Here is a 16,427-nt window from a genome sequence, read left to right on the forward strand (position 1 = left end):
TGGTAGGTGAGATGCATAATATTTGGGCCTTTGTGTTAGTGGCAGCCGCTCTGATGCTCTGCCCTTCTCCACATGAGGTGTTCATGCACAATATTGAGCTATAAGTTAACCATGATTTAGAAGAGTCCATTATACTATCCCTATACTTATACAAGTCAAATGTAGCAAACTAGACTAAGAGATTTATAAAAGAAGCTAGACTTCTGTGTAGCTGCAGAATAAACTGTCTCTCCTGTCTTGTCCTTCAGACCGATGAGATGCAGTGGCCTGGAGGAACACAAGAAGTCCCCTCCTCCATCTGCAGCCAACCTTGTCGTCTTGGGCAACGCAAGAAGACAGTGAAGGGAATTCCATGTTGTTGGCACTGTGAGAATTGTGATGGTTATCAGTACCAGGCAGACACTTACACCTGCAAGATGTGCCGCTTTGATTTGCGGCCCAATGAGAACCACACTGGCTGTGTTCCCATTCCCATTGTCAAGCTGGAGTGGAGCTCCCCATGGGCAGTGATCCCTGTCCTCATCGCTGTCTTGGGGATCATTGCCACGCTGTTAGTGGTTGCTACCTTTGTACGCTACAATGATACACCCATTGTTAAGGCCTCAGGTCGAGAACTGAGCTATGTGCTGCTGACAGGTATCTTTCTGTGCTATGCTACAACATTCCTCATGATTTCAACTCCTGATGTGTTTGTATGCTCACTGCGAAGAATTTTCTTGGGCCTTGGTATGAGTATTAGCTATGCAGCACTGCTTACCAAGACAAATAGGATCTACAGGATTTTTGAGCAGGGCAAGATGTCGGTCAGTGGCCCTCGATTTATCTCTCCAGCCTCCCAGTTAGTGATCACATTCAGCCTGATATCAGTGCAGCTACTTGGAGTGTGCATCTGGTTTGGTGTTGACCCATCACAAGCCATCATTGACTATGAGGACCAGCGCACAGCCAATCCTGAAATGGCCCGTGGTGTTCTGAAATGTGATATATCCGACCTGTCTCTCATCTGTCTGCTGGGTTATAGCATGCTGCTGATGGTCACCTGTACAGTTTACGCCATCAAGACACGAGGGGTTCCTGAGACGTTTAACGAGGCCAAGCCCATTGGCTTCACCATGTACACCACCTGCATTGTATGGCTAGCCTTCATCCCCATCTTCTTTGGGACCTCCCAATCAGCAGAAAAGGTAAATATTTGATTTCAAATTTGACTGGAGTGAAAAATAACAAATGACATTTGTCTCTTCTTACAGCTATTTTAGCCTACATTGTCATACATTTAGTCTACATTTGTGTGTTAACAAAGAGTGTGTTTTTTCATGTCAGATGTTCTTTTATGTTTCCTGTGCGCCTCATTGTGAAGAAAATGGCCACTCATTTTACCTTTGTTGTATAACACCAACCACTTGTGTTTGTGGATGCTGCCACTATTCATCATGGGCTGATGGGCTTTGTGCTCTATTCTAGGGATTACAAGGCTTTTATAGGCAGCTTGTAAGGAAAATTTGCTCAGAGATTATTTCTTTACTTGTGTTTCTACATATGTGTTTGATTCAGCTTCACTGAGTGGTAATGCTGAGTTACCAATCACTACTTATTCTTGCATGCAGACAGATAACGCAAGCTTGTGAAGTAGGATAAAAAATACTGTCAACATGTCCTGTAGACATAATGGTTGTTATTAGTTGAAAGTCAATCGTAACTTGTAAGTTACCTCTTACAAGTGCTAATTTTGAGGTTGTGAAACACAGATGTATATTTAAAAAAGAAGAGAGGGGAGAAATCAAACTACCAATTGCCATAGAAGCATCAGGATGGCTGTGCAATGGCGATGCACTTTAACAAACTTAAAAGCAGCCATTAAACTGTCAGCAACATAAAAGAGTGGGCTTTAAAAGGAATGCTATGGATAAGTCTGCACTGACATATTGTACCATAGTTGTAAAGTGGTAGTAGCACTAAGAAGCAATTGTACAAACAATGGCTGCAGAAAAAAAAAGAAAAAGAAAAAACATGAATTTGCTTTTTACCACATATAAAAGGGGTAAAAAAAAAGGAAAAAAGAAAAGAGTATGCATATGGAAGCAAATCGTCACCATAATTCAAATTAAAATGCATTTGCAAATAAAATTAGCAATCAATCATCCTACTTGCATTTTAATTTTCTTCTTCAAGTGTGCTCAATCTTTCACTTAATTAAAATGAAAAAGAAATAGACATTTGAGATTTAATTTTCAAAATATGCCCCAGCAAATAGATATCTAAATTCAATTGGAAATGTAAAATTTGAAAATTAAAATGCATTTGCAGAAATGCTTTTTACTTTTAAGAATGTGGCTGCATTATTGGACTCATAAATAGAATTAGTAATGAATCATTCCATTTGCATTTGCATTTTCTTCTTCAAGACTGCACATTTTTGCCTTTTCGTTTTCATGGTCTGCCCGCCAAGTACTGCCCATGATTCGAAAACGAAAAAGCAATCTGAGCGGCGCAGCAGAGTGACGTCAGCTCTTCTTCAGCTCCCTGCTGACCGAGCTACCCATCTTGTTCGGTAGGGGGCGGTGTGCACATCTGCATGGCATTACATTGCAAATGTGCCGGCAAATTGATTGAATTGTCCATAGCGGTGGACGTAAACCCCTGTTCCACGAATGAACAGCGGACCTATCCGCCCGCCCGGTTTCTTAATGTCTGGGGGATTGAGGGTGTGTCAACCCGGTTGGGACATAGAAGGGAGTGTCGCTGTTCGTTTAGTTTGGGAGCCACTGATCTATGTTATAAAAGTTATTTTTAGTGACAGTCACATCAACAGTGATCAGGTTATAAATTTGGCACTAAGCATCAAATGGCAACAATTAAGTTTAGTTGTGAACACGGTGCCTTTACAAATAATAGTAATAAGGAGTGTGTTATATCAATCCATTGCTTTGCATCCTCAGACGGATTGTCTGGTGGCCTACGCCGAACAGCTCCGTTATTTCCTTTATTTTTAAACAATTTAATAGATAAGTTTCAATGGACTCTAACGGGATGTTGATGGTTGGTCGTCCTCGTCTCATTTGAGGCTCCACAGCATCCGTATGGTCAGGATTCGCTTCCATAAACATCTACTCTTATCTGGACATAGATATATACCGGGGTAGGTGTATAGACAGGAATTACAGTAGGAATGTATGTCATAGTGGGTGCACCACAGAATATGTCTACTTGCCAACACACAAGGTGCAAACACTGTTGCTTCATGTTAAGGCATTAGCTTCAATGAGCCCTTAAGATTTTCCATCCGGGATGTAAAGAGTTTCATCTTAATCAGCTCCTTCGCAAATACAAAGGCTGACAACACATCACATATTGTATGTGTAACTGTCACAGACTTAAATAGAAAAGATATAGGCCCACTTGACCATTAATCAACCTGGCAAACATTAGGGTTTATAATAATGTCAACACAATAGTGTTTTCAGTGTATAGGCTAGATCGTTAACTGTCATTTCTTACACTGCAACAATCCATCTGTAGCTTATACAGTTTATATACATTTTAAATTACACCAGCAAATATACTAAAACCCTACACAATTTGTCACAAGTTTTCAGTATGATGGAATCAACACTAATATCACGAGGGCAGTACAGGCACCGGCCTGTTGACCAGAAAAGGATTGGTCAGGAACTATCAGTAAATCACAAGCTGTGACTCTGATGAGCAGCTTTCCTCAGGAGTCCTGATCACAGCAGACAGAACATTTCATTCTCCTTTCAGTAAAAGTCATTTTAAATCATTTTCTCAAGTCAGAATATTTTTTTTAACATTTTATTTATTCAATCAATATGATGCACAGATACGTTTTGGATAATTATTCAAGGATTGCTACTTCTCTCACAACTGAAGCATTAAACATAGTCCTCAACAGGTAATCTGTGAATGAAAAGCTCTACTGGCTGAATGGCTCTCATTTAAAAAGTTTGAAGAAAGAAATTTCCGTTGCTACTCTGTTGAAAAAACTTTCTTGATATGGAGTAATCTCCAGGTATGATGAGAGCTTGCAGGTGTTTGCTGCAGTGCACCAAAATCTGTTTGTTGTCATGGTGACAGCTGAGCATGTAGATGTAGCAGTCAGTAACTAACTGAAATTCTTGTAGCATTTTTTTAAGAGCATCGCTTTCCAAGTAGCAGTCATTATTTAGGATTATTGAGGAGACATACACTTTGGCAATAGAAAAGGAAGCGCAGCAACACATTTTTTAAATCATTATTATCATTATCATTATTCATATTTGGTGATTTTAACCAAACACAGTAAAACTGCAGAAGAAATATGCATTACATGATTGGCAACTATAGAGTCCTCCCCTGTAGTCTTCTATCAACAATTTATTTTTTTAGGTGACAGAAGGAGACAAGTTGGTTTTGTTTCAGTGTTTTTTGTTTTCTTGACCCAAGATACACTAGAGTTGTGAAATAAATGTATTGTATATCTGATATGCACACACTTTGTTCCTATAGTACCAGCCAAAAGTTAGATCCTACCCATTTCATTTCAATGATCATATGGTATATGGAGAGCCAAACTGTAAGGTATAGTGTGTTACTGTGAAGTTTGCTACAGCTTGCTGAAATACATTTTTAGCAAGCAGATAGCAAAGTGAAGATACTGTGTGTCTCGATAAATTCAAACACCATATCATTGGAAGGACCTTGCTGATGTGTTTGCAGTCCCATAATGTTTTTTAACCTCTGCTGAGTTCCTTTGCTCTGAGTTCATTGAGTTTTTGTCACCTTTCTTTCTTTCTTTCCTTTCACGAGTTGCTTTTCTGTTACTGATTCTAGCTAGGACTATAAAAACCGGAGCCACCACACTTAATTTATTTGCCCTGGTTTGTTAATTAAGGGAGTTTCTTATCTAATTCATGGCTCAAAGTGGTAGAGGAAATCAAGCTTATGCTGGTGCATGCAATTTCCCCGTGACTGAGAATCAGAATAGAGAATTGTGCACAGATATGTAAAAAATATATTTTGAAAACATTTACTCTAAGTCAGCCCACTTGAAGAAACCCTAAAGCAAAATAGTTTGGGTTCAAAGGGTTACAGGTAATTTGGGGGGCTGTTTCTGTATGCTTTGTACATATGTAGGGGACAAGGAATGCCAAAAAGGGAGCTATCCTGCTTGAAAAAATCTTCATAATGGTTTTTGACCCCTGTCCTGCTTCTTCACAGCATGGATGGAGCTGACTAGCCATCGTTTCAAAAAGTCAGGAAAAATTTATGTCAGCAGGACTGATGGAAGCAGGCAAAGGTCTTGGCTCTCCTCACTGAGTGACTCCACTCTGTACTCCAGAGGGCCAGCAATATTGTTCAGAACTCACCTCAGGGCATGTGTAATCTTCTCTGGAGATTACAACACTCCTCCTCTATCACTGAGGAATGCTCATGTGCTGTTTGCAGTTTGATAGAACACAGGACATTATCACCTCTAGCTTCCACTGACATCTTTTTTCTAAACTTACATGGCCTTAGGGGCTTAATTTCTGCACCGCTTCTCCATAGATTTTGTTTCTTTAATCAACGTAGATCACATCATATAAAGGCAAATTCACAGTACTAATTTCCTGTTTGTTCTACCACTTGGCCTGAATTAATTCTTTACACAATGACATTGTTAAAAAGAAAAAAAACTATTCACAAGCCAAGGTGATGCTACAAAAGTAGATGTGTCTTACGATGTCATTTCAAATACTATTTTTTCAAATAAATGCTTACATTTACCTAAGGCTTCGATGCTCTTCACAATTCAAATGGTTGGAGAACTCGATCAGACAAAGAAGCTCACAGTCAGGCCAGAGGAAATACAACAGCATTGAAAGTAAATGAACCCATGCCAGCACTGCAGCGGTTTCCTGTGCCTGGCAGCTGGACTGAGAATCACAAAGCCAGACTCAGCTCAGTATCGCGGTGACTCGGACATTGTGGATGGACGACTGCACTTCCATCAGTACAGCCATAATACAAACAACATGTTACAACTGCATGTTGTGGAAACATCATTTATATAGGCTGACATGTGGTTTGTAGACCCTTTTGGCTATTCCCATGTCAAACAACTCAGTCATTTGTGAGGTCTGCAAATGTAATGTCAAACAAAACCTTAGGCCAGTTTCTTTGAAGGATGTCTCCGAGCTGTTCCTCCATGAACACTCGTCATCTTGTGTTCATCAACTTCCTTGAGGAGACAAATCAGCTTTCCTCTTACTCCCATTTTTTTTCTGATTGATGTCTCTAAAACTGAAGTACTTGAAAAAAGATGGCCTATAATCACTCTTAATTAAGTAATTGAGCAGCTTTGATGGGTTTTCATTGTTTGCTTAGGAAACAACCATCTTAAATTGAAGAACAAGCGTTTGGTTTTGTGCAACTTAACAATTACATGAGATGTTGTCATATACATCTACCCCTCATATTTTTACTGCCCTTACCATGACTCATCACACCTTCTAAATGATTTGAAGAGGCAATGTGTGTGAGTTCTGGGATGATCATCATAAATGATGACACATTCTATATGCGTTAGGATGTTTTTATTTTCTCTACCCTCGAGTTGTTGCCTACAGCTGTTTAACTGCAGCTCAGACTTGCAGCTGTCACTGACTTCAGAGACTTTTGCAGTTGTAAGACACCTCAGGGTAAAAAACAACTACACACAGTCTACATAGGCTGCCATCAGGGGTGCATTTCTGTTAGAGGCAGTTCATAAATAGACAAACAGCAAAGTAAGAAAAGCTCTGGAGTGATGAACTCTAGGTTCTTTCTATGAGGCAAATAGGTAAATTAAGCTGCTTGGAATTATAAGTTTTCCACATAAGCGATGTCATTTTCCTAAAAACATCACCTCTACGATGGAATTAGCATTTAAGTAATGTGATATCTGTGTGAAACAGAAACTTCCACTGAAAAACTGATTTTCCATGCAGGACAAACCAATGTTCTACAGCTCAGCTGTACAGTCATGAGAATTATGCTCTTATTTTAACATCTAAAACTAGTTCCATCACTGGAGCCTTAACATTTGTTCCCTCCGTCTCTTCCATCATACAGATGTATATCCAAACCACAACCCTGACCATCTCTGTCAGCCTCAGTGCGTCTGTCTCCCTGGGAATGCTCTACATGCCCAAGGTCTACGTGGTTCTCTTCCATCCAGAACAGAACGTACCCAAGCGCAAACGCAGCCTGAAGGCTGTGGTCACTGCAGCTACCATGTCCAACAAGTTCAACCCCAAAGGCAGCCTGAGGCCAAATGGAGAGGCCAAGTCTGAACTCTGTGAAAGTCTGGAAACACAAGGTCAGTATCACATCTGTTGTTTTAATAAAGAGAACGAAAAAGACGAAAAGCATCAATAAGGAGCTGATTTCACGCTGAAGCATGTTCTGCACACACATATAGCTGTAGAATACTTACTTATATGAAAATAATGGGCTCCTTTTTAGGTGAACATAATTTATTGTTGCACATCAGCAGTTTAGGAAATTACAAAGTGTTGTGCAAATATGAGATACAGAAATGAGACAGTCATCCTACTGACGACATTACATTTTTTAGAATATGGAGATGACATACAGAACGGGATGGATGAGTGCTAATAGTTGGTGTCATTTCATCCTCTCACTAGCATGATGATCTTTCCAAATTTCCCATTGAAAGTTTCAACAGATTAGTACAAACCAAGCTTATGCCTGCAGCTTTTATTTTATCCTTCTTCGCAGACAATACAAGATCCAGTAACATTTTACATATGCATACATAACACATTTTACATATTCCACATGTTCAAAATACTAAATACTTCAAAAAGCAGGAGACTGACTTTTTGCCTCATCCAGGATCATCCTGAATTTCAAATATACGGAACAACTAATGGGTGTTTTCTCACTAGCTCTCACTGTATTTATGAATCAGGAGATTTGACAGGGTTCCCACAATATTCTGATTTTGAAAGGGACAAAAAGAAGGGTGGCTCAGTGTTGCAAAAAAAAAGGATATTTCAAACGCTGAGATAATGTGTATGAGTAGGCAGACTCTGTGTGGGGGCAGGTTCAAATCTAATCAAGCAACCGCATATGTTCTGATGACTGAAGGTTCTGATTTTATACTCTGACAAGCTGACAGTATACAATGATGTGTATTAGAAGTACAAAGCCTGCACCCACACATGCATGGATGCCTTTTTTGTGCCTCAGAATGGCATTGTTCTTATCCAATGATGGAGCCCAATTATTAGTGTTCATTTTAACCGCCAATATGAACTGTGAATCTAACAACTGCTCTTTTTGCTCATGTGTCAGACTGTGTTGAGGGAGGGGACCCTTGTGAGGGACATTAGACTCTCAGGTAACTGGTTTAGACAATAACTTTGCATTCTTTCTATCCGTTAACACATTTTTCCTGTTTATTTCTTCCCATGCTCACCACCTGTACAATAATCCCTGTGCCTGCTGATACAATGCACAAAGCATCATGACTGCCCCGAGCTAAAATGCAGCACCCTGGATGGCACGAGCCAGTAATCACACACTCACATACTCACCCTTGACCAAGTGATATTAACATGGAAAGACAATATGTGCGAGGTGCTTTAAATGGCCAATCAGCATGGTAAAGCTAGTTAATGTGGGAAGATGACACCACTCTGCCTGAGTGCAGGAGACAAGCGATATCCATATGTCCCCCGTAATTTGTTTCCTGGTTGACAAAAGAAGGAATTTGTGGGAATGGGACAACAACAACAATAAGAGTGAACAGAAGAAGACAGATGGGTCTGCCAGCTCCAATTCTTTCTGGACCATCTATTCTTTATCTTGGCCTTGCAGCACATAAATATTCAAATAAGGTTCATTTATCAATGTTTCTCTGGGAAGAGATGCTTGGGATGAAATGGCGACAATACCGCCCCCATTCCCACACCCAACCTGGCACTGACTAATATATAGAAGCGTTTACCATTAAACATCTCTCCTCCACAGCTCTTTGCTCTGAATCTGGCTTTCAGCTGCCTTCTGATTGGATTCATCCCCTCTGACATATTCAATCAGCAAGGGCTGCTATGGGCAGATTGGTAGTGTGATTACCACCCCCGAGCATGCTCACTGAAGACAATTTCACTTAAAAAAGAAAAAAAAAATGACATTCACACTGACACTTTCACACAAATGTGTGCAGATAAGCATGATGGCACACATACATAGGTACAGTATGTACGACTGTTGCAATCTGTCCAACACTTGTAGCCTGTTATGGTCACTGTTGTCTACCCTTAATGATCATATCAGCTACAGATTTTTGTTTGCCTCACAGCTGTTATCAGATTTCATGAAACATGGAAAGAATGTAAGAGAATAATGAAGGTTATTATAGGTAAATGTAAAAAATGCCAAGTCTGATCACATTTTGATGGAATATTAATTTATAACAAAATCCCAATACCATTCAAGTTGTCAATACAGTGACTGCTGCATGTTTTGCTTGGAGCACAGATAACTCTCAGGTCTTTGCATGTGGTGTAAGACTTGCATTTGAATGGCTCTAACTGCATTTTATAAAACTGTGATCCGCTTGGTGCCTATTCGTAATGCATTTTGGATACAATGCAATAACAAGCAGGGAGAAAACTATACATTTCCTAAATGCTGCATTGGTAGATACGAATATTGACTTTGACTGCACACACAACATCACTGTCAAATTTCAATGTGATGGGTTGTCGAAATGTTAATGTTAACATATAGTGTAACAATCAATGACTTACTTGCAAAGGTCAAGAAATCTACCGTAGAGTTGAATGGATTAGTGGATTAATCAAGTTTATCAGAAAATTTAAATATCGTGGTGCTTCATGTAACTACATAAATCAGTGCAATCATTTTCCCCACGGTACTTTACAAAAGGTTTGAACCACCCCTAATTCTTCATATATTGCCAGAAAAACTGGAAATGGGCCAAAACATTTATTCTAACATGCATGAACATGAATGGAAATACTGTCTGTAAGGTAAAGAAAATAGAGTCTGCATGATTCTAACAACTCCTAAAGTAAATATTTAGAGCTTGAACCCTCTTAGAGAAGCTTTCTTTTCATCTCTATAAGTAGTCTTCAGAAATAGTTCTCCAGCCTTCTTGATGGCTGCCTTTTGTACTGTTCTCTGTCAAAATGATCCCAAACTGCTTCAATAATATTTAGGCTTTTGGGAGGATTCACCACTCCGTAAGACTTGTTGTCACTCATCTTTAGTCTTATTTAGTCATGTGTGGCATACCTCAGTCTTTTCATTTTCCTTCCCTTAGGAAGACTAGCTTCCTATCACTCAGCCTTCCATGGAGACCACTTCTGATGGGGCTTCATGATCGGTAGATTAGTAGATCAATCAACTGAAGGTCCAGATACATCTAATAGTTTAGGCTTCAAGTCTAAAGGGTATCCCTTTCAGACACTGTTCATTTGCTGCAGATATACTTTTTAGGTCACTTCGTCTTTTGTCCTTCAGTTTTCTCAAATTTTTCATGGACACACCGTACACCATGGTGCCTTTCTAAAAGCTCTTTGGGAATTACCTAGTTGGTGCAAATATACAGATACATCCCTTGAGCTATGTGACCTTCTTTTAAAGCAGAAAACTTTCAAATACTTTTAGTAAGCCTGGAGAACTACGCTCAAGATCACTTCAAAAAGACAACATGACAGTTTGGCTCACTGAAGACAAAATATTAAGAAACCAGGGGTAGCTGAATACTTTTGTACAGCACTGTAAATTCCACTTTGCTTTGAACCAATAAAATGTGAGAACTTTTCTGCTTCATGTCACTGCTATCTTTGGATTTAGTGTTAGATTGATTAAGCTGTCCAACCAAAAGACCTCACCTGCTCTTTGAATCCCGAGCTTCACATTTTACTTCTTTTTTGACATTCAGATAAACAATTACTTTAATCACACTGATTGTCAGAGATAAACTAACGATTAAATGCACAGCATCCGTTACACGAATCAAATTTTTGAATGGTCAATTCTGTGAAAGGATGTTTGGCGTGTCATTTTAGAATGGACGTTTTGCTTTAAGTTGCAGATTGTGTTCTCAGTTATCTCTGCTGCTGGCAACAGCTCAGATCACAGGATTCAGTGACTGGAGGTTTGTAGTTACAATGCACCTTAAAAGTTAAAACCGACTTAACATTTGTAAGGCAGTTGTTGATCAGTTAGACCATAGACTAAACCAGAGGAGTTAAATGCAAATCCATCCTAACACACTTTGTTTTTTTGTAAATAAACAAACCTTATATGCAGCAATATGTTGGCTAAATTCTGTGGAAAAGTGTCATAAAAACAGCCCCACGAGCAAGAAAATGCTCTTTTCCTCGCTCCCTTTTGTCTGTCCGGCAGCTCTCTGTGAGCAACCTTTTCACTGTAGATGTAAGTACCACTGATAACAAAACACACTTAGTCAAAATAATATATAAAAACATAGATTTTTAGAGATTTTATTTTATTTGAATCTGTTTTTACATTTACATGTTAACTGTATATTTTCAAACAGGGAAGGCTTGTTCATCTTGTTCGTTACACATCTGTTATTTGCACAGATGTGCTTGTTGAGCCAGAACAGAGCACCTGGAAAGGTTTTATTTTTGATTACGGTCTTAAAAAGTACTTGTGACATGAATGTGATTATGAGTTTAAACTCAAGACTTTATTATATTCATATAAAATGCTGGTTATGTATCGCCCTTTAGTCTACAAAACTATGAAGTTTGGTTAATGTTGCTCAGTCATATCAAACTTTGTTTTATGAAAATGAATTGAAATTTGACTTGATAAATCAAAACAACCTTTCTATTTGAATCCTCTGAAATCATTTCTAAATGCTCAAAAACTCATAGTTCATAAATTCAAACCGAGGAGCCACAAGGAAGAATACTTAGAACAAAAATATAAATGCACAAAAAAGCAAGAAGCACAAGTCATAAGACAAGGCAACACACGCTGGGGCTTTAACTGCCATTTTGGATACATCGTGATCCCAAACTTTAAAACACATCTGCATTAATTTTCTTTTTAATAGCGGTTCAATATTTTTATTATCATCAGTTTCACAACAGGCTCTACAACTTAAATGTTAATGCAGTGCAATGATAGGAGACGTTTGTGCAAATACCATTTTACATTAGCACCCCGCTATCATGATTAGTTCCACCTGAGCTTGATTATTGAACTCATCCATAAATAGAGCCTTGCATCAATCTGTATTCCAACAATGTGGATTCTCAGAGATTACCGTTCCACAGCAATTTGAAGCTCACCCACTGCATCTTTAACCCTTTGCTTCTTTCTCCTACACCTTTACTTACAGTGCTGGCCTCGAAGCAGACATACATAAGCTACAGTAACCATGCTATCTAACAGAGATGAACTGCTGTGGGAGAGGAGCAAAGGCATGCCGGAGGAGAATTCATCGTTTTTTTGGGGGATAATTGGGGAAATTCTGGTGGACGTTCAAGCTGCTACAACAAAGAGGAAAGGGGTGGAAAGATGGGAATTTGTCACTCCAACAGGATGTCATATTTTTTCTAAGGAATCAGGTAAAGGCTTGAATGCCAAATTTATGAGATACCAGTAGATTGCAGGAAGGAGAGGGAGGACATAAGACAGCTTGGACAGTTAATTTTCCTCTTCCCACCCTTTCTGAAACAACTGAGCACTGATCAGTGACGTTTTCAAATACAGGCTGAGTGGACCACCTGGAGCCAACAGTATGCTTTCTTCAGAGTGTATAATAGCACACAAGTTCAGCTCTCCTTGAGGCTGAATCACTGTCTCATTTAAACAAAAACAGACAAGTGTTCTTTTTTTTTTTTGGTCAAATGCAGTTGACAAAGTGAAACTAAATAATCATTTTTGGTTACAGGTATCAGTGGAGTTGAAAGCTGCAGTACTCTTCGAACTGTACATGCCTTACCACAGTAAACTCAGTATTCCTACATGAACTAAAAACGTGACACACTCGAAAATAAAGCGCTGGGAGGCGCCCAGTCGTTTTTAAATGTTTCATAATAACGATGATGACACCATCTTCTTGGCAAACCTAGTGTACAGTCCCAGAGCATGCTTATGGGAGCATCACGTGTACTGTGCTGTGTTGTCAACGTCTATGGAATGCAACATTTGTCATGGTTGTCATTCACAGTTGAGATGTCATTCTGGATCATTACCCAGTAGGTTACCTTCGACTGAACAGAGACTACTCATACACAAGCAGAGCCAAACTAAACACTCAAAACACGATTGAATATCGTTATGGTTCTTTATGGTTTATATCACTCTCCATATGTGTCAGCAAGGACTTGGAGATTTGACAATGCATATGTTAAGCATCCCATATTCTTGGCCCTTATTTATTGTGCACTTGCTAAAGCTTCAGAGGAGTCAAGCAGTTATGATATTGTTAAAATCTTGCCCCCGCTAACAGTAACAGTTCACGACAGAACCAGACAATTATCTAAGGCTATCGCTAATATTTGTGTGTTGAAGATGTTTAAAAGACAGAACTTCCCGAGCACCTAAGAAGACATGCCTTAATTTTACTGCAGTGGTGCAGGAGTCATTCCACTGAGAAAGTATTTTCTGTCACAACTGAATGACTGAATACAGGCTTTAAGAAAATGCATGATCTCGGAACTGAAAAACTCTGAACCATCAGTATTGTTGCTCCAGTCCGTATGTTGCACGCCAGAGCCCAAAAAAAGCATTATTGAAAAAATCCTGACGGTGTGTAATAAATAGGAAAGAAAGAATGCATATGACAGAATTAAATAGTTTGCAGAGATGAATGGTTTCCCTGCAACAAATTTATGTGGATAAATTGGTTCCATCCTCTGGGCAATGAATATTAATGCTGTGGTGGAAATGATAAATGACAGTTTAATGGTAGTTTTGATGCAAAATTAGGTTCATATACACTAACTGTTTAGCATTCACGCAAATTTGGAAGTTTGAGCTCTGTTAAAAAAATGTTTAGTCATTGAAGTGTGGTTCTTCATTTTGTTTGTTTGATCAAAACTAAACTTGACCGATTATTTTACAGCAGAACTGATCATTAAAGACACACTTACTTTGGTGAGAACTGACAACAGCTGAAAGGCCAGTATGTAAGCAACCAACATGATATTTCTGGCGCTCTATTAATTAAAGGTGTTGATCTACTTGCGATATCTCTATTTGGCATTTCTGAATATGTATTTTAGCTTCTTTCGGTCTCCTTCCGGCAGAAAAAATGTCCTTAGTGTAAACTTTTAAACCCTAAAGTTATTGATAATAGCTCCAAATGTGAATTTAAAAAACTAATAATACAGGTAAAATGTCATTTTTAGATAAAAGATTTTACAAATGTGTTTGATAAATAAGGGCCAGCGCCTTCATTCTGTGCCTCAAAGCCACTGAACAACTCCTGCCATTCTCTCTACTTTCATTATGCTGTTTGTGTTAAAATCATTACCTTTCATCTGTATTCTGTTCAAACTTAACTCAGAACTAACAGTGTAACATTTCTAAGTAAGCGTGCAAACCACATTTCTGTCTTTAGTCTCGTTAGCAGTCGTCACAAACCGTAACTCTGGAATTTGCCTCATTTAATGTTACCTTCAGCAATGCAAAAATCTGTATGTTGCATGTCAGAACCCATACAAAGTCATGTGAACTATCTGAGAGGAAGGCATAATGTCCAGAAGGAAAACTACTGCAGAAGATTATAAATAACATCATATTTTTTGTCAATGATTCTCTCAGCTTCAACAAGCCTACGGTGTTGCCGCAAATGTGTTCCTCATCATTTGATCAAGTATTGTTTGTGGGATTGTTTGTGTTTGTGAATATGATAACTTTACTGCTTTTTTTTTTGGCACAAACCCTTTTATTTTTCTAAAACACTGTGTGTGTTACAAAATAGAATATGTAAGTGCTGACTGAAATTAAATGGCAAGTTAGTGTACGTTATTAAAATGGATTGATTATGTCTGCTTTATGTACTGAATTATTAAAAAAAAAGAGAAGAAAAAACAAAGATCAAAAAAAGTTACAGTGCCTGGATATTTATGAATAATCTATAAGAAAAAATAAAGATGTGTTGAGCATGTTAATTTTTATACAAGATGTTTCTAATAAAAGAATGTTTTGCTAACACGGTGTTGTTGCTTCTTCATGCATGTTGCTGTGGAAATTGGGCGGAAACGGTGCTTGAGAGTCTGGAAGCCCAGCTGAATGTTGTATATATTTAGAAGATAAAGAAAAGCCAGTTCAACAAATCCATTTCTCAGTCATAAGTGCCTCAGCTCTGATGTGTTAGTGGATTTCACGCAAACCGGTTCTGCTTAAGGTTCCTCGATGACATTTGTGCTGACATAAAGTTGAGGCTCCGACATGGACGTTCTGAAACATTACCTTTATTTATCTATTTTTTAAAACCAATTTATTGGTGGAGCCACCGTCTTGGTTTTGCTGCACGACCGAATGTTTCGAGTGGATGTTCTGTCATTTTGCTGTTAAAATTGCTGGAAAGATATATTATGCACTGTTCCACCAGTGAGTGTAAGCCGGTGAGTGCAGCAAAAATACCAATACTTGATACCATCAATGAAAAGGCTTTCCGTTTTCCAAACAGAAAACTTCTTATAAAAAACAACTATATAAATGCATTAAAAAAAGTCTCAACCATGCATGCTTATCCCAACAGTTTTCTGACTGTCTTTTACGTTATCCTGCTTATCTTAAGCAAACTGCTCGTGGGAAACAACATCTTTTTAGAGGGCGGTGGCTTAATGCTTGCAGTGTGCCATTTACTGCATATTTCAATGATGGACTCTAACATAGCTATAGTTGCTGAGTCATTACATTCCCCTTATCCCATTTTCCAATTTGCACATCTTCCATTTTTTCTCCCATCACTCCTCTCCTCGTGTCTTAATCCCTCGAAACAGAGATGCAAGCACTAGAAGTAAAGACAGGCATCGGCAGAGAGCAAATTATGCCATGGATCTTTAACAAAATAATACATCTTTGCTTCGGAGCCATCATTTTAATACAATGTCAGATATGATGAGTGTCTCAGCCGCCTCATGTAACCACTGTTTTGTTTCAGCCTTGAGATGCTTGTGACAACATACATATTTACTTTCAATTCAATTTACAATGTGGGATTAATATGTCTTAACCACTTTAGACATTACAGATGCCTAAAAGAGTTCTGCCAAGGATGCACTGGTGTATTTTCACTAATAGCTCCTCCAGCAAGCCTCCTGTCCCCACCCCCTCTTCTCTTTTAGGCATTAAAACGTCCCCAACAATGCTTTGCTGAGATTGATTTCACAGGTAGGAGGACAGGGGAGATAGGC

General features: G+C 38.7%; 1 protein-coding gene across 2 annotated transcripts in view; it reads left to right on the forward strand.

Annotated features, from left to right (window-relative positions):
* The window catches only part of LOC140272241 (metabotropic glutamate receptor 4-like), a 181,934-nt gene extending 166,736 nt beyond the window's left edge, over nucleotides 1-15,198 (forward strand). Inside the window, exons 9-12 of one of the 2 annotated variants that reach the window (XM_072367617.1) lie at nucleotides 249-1,184; nucleotides 7,093-7,339; nucleotides 8,341-8,386; nucleotides 12,395-15,198. In XM_072367617.1, the coding sequence (XP_072223718.1) occupies nucleotides 249-1,184; nucleotides 7,093-7,339; nucleotides 8,341-8,378 (1,221 nt within the window). In that variant the 3' untranslated portion in view covers nucleotides 8,379-8,386; nucleotides 12,395-15,198. The remainder of the gene's footprint in view (nucleotides 1-248; nucleotides 1,185-7,092; nucleotides 7,340-8,340; nucleotides 8,387-12,394) is intronic. The other variant, XM_072367616.1, reaches the window with a different exon arrangement.
* The last annotated feature ends 1,229 nt before the right edge of the window (nucleotides 15,199-16,427 follow it).

The sequence above is a fragment of the Leuresthes tenuis genome, unplaced genomic scaffold (assembly GCF_036924035.1).
Source record: "Leuresthes tenuis unplaced genomic scaffold, fLeuTen1.0.hap1 SCAF_16, whole genome shotgun sequence".
NCBI lineage: Eukaryota > Metazoa > Chordata > Actinopteri > Atheriniformes > Atherinopsidae > Leuresthes > Leuresthes tenuis.